We start from the raw sequence: 6,000 nt of genomic DNA, 5'->3' as shown, positions 1-6,000 counted from the left end.
TACTCTCTAAGTCAGTGGTTTGCACACCCAAGGAGCAAGAAGGCCTAGGGGCCCCAGACCTCATTAAATATTATATAGCAACTCATCTGCACTATTTGCCCTCATGGACTAAACTATTCTCCTCCAGTATTTGCCAGGAGTTGGAAGAGGCCTGGCTCGCCCCTCTACATCCCAATGTGATGTTATGGAGCTCCGCCATTTTGTTAACAGATAAAGACTTGCTTTCACCGATGGTGTTTATGAGAAATGTATGGAGAGCCTACAAATTTAAGTATGGTGTCTCCGCTCCTGCCTCTGTACTTACCTCTAATATACACAGCCCCCGATAGCTGATAGTCTAACCAGATCTATGTGGCAATCATGGCGAGAAAGAGGGCTTTTTCACAATCAAAATATTTTGCATCTGGTGGAGAGGAGATTACTCTCCTTCCTTGAATTACAGGAGAAATTTGACCTTCCACAAACCTCCTTTTTTGCATACCTGCAGATCAGGCATTATGTTCTCTCTCTTCAACAGTCACCCAGATTTACTCAAATAACTTCCTTCGAGAGGATGTGTGCAGCTGGACCTTATGCCAAGGGTCTTATCTCTTCCATTTATTGCGTACTCCATGTGTTCAGCACAGGAGACTACTGGTAAATTTGCTTACATGAGAATCTGGGAAGCTATTTTGGGCCGGACTCTTGACAGGGAGGATTGGACTGATATTTGGGAAGCAGCAAACAAAAGCTCTTTTTGCACCCCTTATAAAGAAAATTTGTACAAGATTTTGTTTCGGTGGTATCACACACCAGATGTGCTCCACAAGCTGTTTCCAGAGGTTGACCCTAATTGTTGGCGATGTAGGTCCCAACGCGGGACTCCAGAGCATATCTTCTGGTTTTCCCCCATTATACAAAGCTATTGGGATAAAGTCAATCAGCTAATTGGAGGAGTGACCCAACAACGATCCCCCCCAGATCCACTACATCATCTGCTGGGTTTACCCTTCACGGGTCTCCCCAAACTCACATCTAAGCTCATCACACATATCTAGGTGGTGGCTCGCACCCTGATTTCCACCAAGTGGAAGTCCACTCTACCTTCTTCTCTAGAAGATTTGTATGCCCGTATTCAAGATGTTTGTTTGATGGAGTATCTTACTGCTCTACTCTACTAAAGAAATGATGTGGCTAAATTTGAACGGGTCTGGGAACCATAGGATGTTTATTATGCCCAATTACAGGTTTAATGGGTAATTTGATCCTGTGCACTTCCTATTACCAATTGCCTCAGAGACCCCCTTTCCTCCCCCCCTTTTATTCACTTCACTGTCATGTTCCTAGTTTAATTTTTAATTCCTTGGTTTAGGTATTGTGTGATATTTTGTATACTGGATTCCTATTGCTTGACATGAAAATTATTTAGGAATACATAGTTCGTAGTCCACCATTGTTTTCTTGTACAACGAAGAACATGAATATAAACATAGTATACAGGATTGATAGCAATACATTAGAAAAAGCCATATAAAAAGACATATAAATATATATATATATATATATATATATGTTTTTATGACTTATAAAGGCCAGTGCAAAACAAAGCACCATATTTGCAGCATGTGGGACTTTTTTTTCCCTACGTTTTAACTGCAGCACATTGAATGAGTACATGAGATCTTACATTTTTTTGCCTTCAATTCAAAACCCTGCTAAAAGCATTTCTGTTTGTCACTGAAGATGTATAACAACACATGGTTGTTAAACCCAATAACTAAAGTCCTATAAAAACTTTAGAATGGAACTCCATTTTTTTAAATTTTAAGATTTTAGACACTTTCTGGTATGGGGTGACTATGCTTTCTCATTGTCTTCATAATTTGCTTCTGTGTTGTCACCCTGTGAAACATGGATAGAGATTGTGGCAAAGTGACTACTGTAAAACACAATATGGCCACATGTTTTGCTGTTGTCACCATTAGCAAACCCACCTTGAGAAATCCAACACATCACAATACATGTAGAAAGGAGATGACAAATATTAGCTGCACTGATATACAACCGAAGGTGATAAAAGAAAACATATTTACATGTATGTATATTTGTATATGTATGTATATATTTGCATGTATGAAAATTCTATATTATAAACTAAATAGTATAGAGTTAGTATTAACATCTATTTGAACTGTAAACTCTTCTCTAAAGGAATATTTGGCTATGTACATTTTTTTATCACTGATCACAACCAAGCTGCAGCATTTAACAAGTCACTAACTTTTGAAACCTAATGCGCAGGAGTTTGTCGAGGTGTGATGACGTCAGCACAGTTTATGGAATGCCGGTCGCCCGGCAACCAGAGAGTTGGCTTGGTTGCTTAGTAGTGCTGATGCTGCCTGGCCAGAGAATCTGAGGCCTGCAATTCAGAGGAGTGAGGAGACATGGACGCCACTAACAAGCCCTTGAGAATCCCCCCACAGATACCTGTGTATACGGAGGAGCACAAGGTGTTTGATATCATCCAGGTGAGGAGGCAGGAGACGCTTGGGGGCTTTGGTCTCATGACGTGGAACTACAACTCTCAGCCATCCTGTCAGGCAGAGCCCTGAACGCTCCACAGATTGCAGTTTTCTCTGAATGTCTGCTATGTTTTGGTTGTGTTTGTATACACAGCATTTAATTGTAACTCGTGTGTAATAAGTTAGCATCTCTGACCTGGCAAAAAAAATACTCCCCTAGCTGCTCTTTTCATTTCACTAATGACCTACTACTGACTTCCTTGCTCATAACCTCGTCACACACACTCTCCAAGACTTTTCTAGAGCTGCCCCAACTCTCTGGAACTGTGTTCTTCGTCCTTCTTGGCTTCCTCCTACTTTCTGCTCATTTAAAAGAGCACTCAAAACCCATTTTTTCAAACTTGCCTGCCCATCTTCTTTTTTTGAAACCGTCACTACTTTCCAGCACTACATAACTCCCCTTCCTATTGCGTGATACTTCCCCCACCTCCTAGATTGTAAGCTTTTCGAGACAGGGTCCTCCTCCTGTGTCACTGTATATTTGCATAGACCAATCAAATACAAGCACAACAGAAGCACACTTTGGGCTCTATATTTAAAGCATTGAATCTAACATTCCCTGGGGGGGGGGGGGTATCTTCCAGGTCCATGAGTTTCAATGAATGAGGGAATGCCAGACTCACTGCTCTATAAAAAGAACCCTTGAAGTTACTGTCCCACAGGTTTCCTTCCAACTAGTACATCCTAATCCTGCGTTCTAAGGGGAAAATGTGTATGTTAACACAGCGTATAGCAATGTAAAACACATTCGTTGGTGCACTGGGCGTGCTGGGTTGCCATTCATTGTTACTAGCACCTTACCAAAATACTAAAGTGCAACACATAGCATCTCGCGCCAGGTTTGGAGGATCCACACTGACAAGCAGCTTCTGTGTGAATGAATCCTAAAAATGTTACATGCAGATTTCATTCACAAAAATGTTGTCCTTACATTTCAATTTGTTTATTCTTCATATTAAGTTTGAAGCATTACCCCTTAATTATTTATCTAAAACAATATCCCTCACCATATCCCATTGAAACAAAAGGTACTCACATTCTGACAGAAACCGTTGCATGCCACCTGGCATCTGTGCCGATGTGCTCAGAGATGTCCTCTGTAGCATCCAGCTTGCTCCCTGCAGCCCACATGGACTGTAATTGATTTTAATTTCTCTTGTCATCTTACAAAAAATCAGAACCAGTAATAGCCTATGATGCCACGGGCCAGTTGGTGCAGGATAGTTCAACGTGAGTATCTATGGAAACCTGGTCATTGTGGTGTTAGATGCTGTGCAGTGGGTTTTGTGTCAGAAGATTAGCATTTCCTTCATCTGCATAAAGAATCTGTTGTAGCAAACTAAATAAAAATAAGTCATTATTATCACAATACATGTGCTGCAAAATGCAGCTCACAGAACAGAGGTCAGGCAGGTTAATCGGTATCCGACCAAATTGTGTGTATACGACCAAACTAGAGGCTATGTATTGTCCGTTATTTTGGGGAGGTGGAACGACTATTGTGTGTCATTCTATGTAATTCTCGTCCTATATAAATTTACAAATTATATTTTTCAGAAAATGGTGCAAAAGCTCCTTATAGACCGACCAGAAGACCCTGTCCAATATTTGATTGATCGCTTACGGAGAGATAATGATGAAGGTTAGCTTTTAATGAGTGCATATTCTTCATTAATATTGTGACATTTATCCCACAACTAACCTGTGGTATAAACATGTAGGTCAAAGTGACCGGTTCACTGAAAAATGCTCCTCACAGCAGCACCTAAATACTTTCCTTCACAATTCTGTCCATTCATCTAGCCACAAAAAATCAAAGAAATAGCCAGTACTTCCAGGTATACTGGAAGATTATGTGACCCACTCCCTATCTCCTGTGTGATAGCTCTGCTGCTTGATCTGCCCAGCACTGTCACATAGTACATAATCAAGTACAAACAAATAAGGCTGCACGAAACGACAGGCTGCTGGGAATGAGGCCCTAAAGAGGACCTGTCATTGTACTTAATAGGCAAATTACAGGCTTGGTTTAAAAGTTGGACATGTTAAAATTCAATGTCAGCCATATCAAACCACATTCGTATGTTGAGTGAAAAGTACCATGAAATATGTATCACTGTGACTAGGATCCCTGATATGATTTAAAGCTCAAGCACAGATGGTGTAGTTTCTGGCTATCAGGAGCATTGTGGGTATACCCACTGTTGACAAAAAAGTTTATTTTATTCAATCCAACACTGTCTGCTTGACTTCCCTTGAGATACAATAATTCTGAGCATTTGATTTAGTGAACCAATATGACTGCCTATGAATCAAGCTGGAAAATATCAACACACACTGACTGAATTATGGTGCCAGGGTATGTAAATTTGACCTATTTTTTGGCAAATAATCATATTCATTCAGGATAAGAAATTATGAAACATGTGTATGTCTTAAAAAAAAAACAATCAAAAAAACAAAACTTTATTAGAATAACTTGACACCCCATGTACTCTTTAGTGCTTTTACAGTGATAGTGGAAATTGAAGGAAACCTTAATGGATTCTAGGATATATTTTGTGTACAAGCACATGGCAGGTCAGCTTTCATCACACAGTCACACAACAAGGAGCTTTTCCGCCCCCTAAGAACTATTAAACTATGAAAATTAACAACAGGATTTAACAGTTGTCGGTAAACACTTTGGGGATGATATAATTGTTAAGGGGTGGGAACCCTCCACTCTATGGGCTCTATTTAAAAACTGGGAATCTGTTATTCCCTGAAACCTTCACTTACTGCCATTGAAACACATAGACCTGGAACATTCCCATCTGGGAATGTATGAGAGAATGTCCTAAGATGGTGGCGCAGGAGTAAAAAGGAGGTAAGAAAGCAATATCAGAATTTAGGAGGTTTATCTATTTTTTATATTTTAATAGGTATACTTCTGGTTTAAACTGTTTGTTTTTACATGTATCTCTATAGCAATAAAATAATATAGTTTCCCTTTAAAATAAAAATGGTAAAATTTAAGCACAGAGCAAAACATTTTCCATTAGAAATGACAGCAAGCCTTTAAGTATTTTCTACTGGTATTGTTCTCACCACAGCTGTGCTTAATATATATTGATTAAAATTCAGCTACAAAAACTACTAACAAAAGCCTAGATTTATTTTGATTTCCAGGTTTGTTATGTGTTAAAAGAATTCTGCCTTCCCATGATTCCTGTAGATTATGTGTCAATAAGATGAACGTTGACTAATATCTGTGGAGGAGGCGTCAGCACTAACAGTTTCTCTAACCCCATTTACACTGGTTCGGTAAATAATCACTGCTGGGCTTTCACTCTTTCTTGGGAATAAAGGCATTCTAGATTGCTTAGAAGAAGTCTGGCAAGGGTTTTACAGTTTTTTTGTCGTGGCTGAGCTTCCACACAAAATCTGAACATTTATG

At 39.5% G+C, this 6,000-nt stretch overlaps 1 protein-coding gene across 1 annotated transcript in view; it reads left to right on the top strand.

The window, feature by feature from the left end:
- Positions 1–2,307: 2,307 nt before the first annotated feature.
- Positions 2,308–6,000, top strand: part of AK8 (adenylate kinase 8) — a 104,586-nt gene continuing 100,893 nt past the window's right edge. The window contains exons 1-2 of the mRNA XM_072430474.1: positions 2,308–2,507; positions 4,119–4,203. Coding sequence (XP_072286575.1) covers positions 2,424–2,507; positions 4,119–4,203 — 169 coding nt within the window. The 5' untranslated portion in view covers positions 2,308–2,423. The remainder of the gene's footprint in view (positions 2,508–4,118; positions 4,204–6,000) is intronic.

The sequence above is a fragment of the Pyxicephalus adspersus genome, chromosome Z (assembly GCF_032062135.1).
Source record: "Pyxicephalus adspersus chromosome Z, UCB_Pads_2.0, whole genome shotgun sequence".
Lineage (NCBI taxonomy): Eukaryota > Metazoa > Chordata > Amphibia > Anura > Pyxicephalidae > Pyxicephalus > Pyxicephalus adspersus.
Note: the sequence above shows the minus strand (reverse complement) of the source record. Positions and strands in the feature narration are given on the sequence as shown.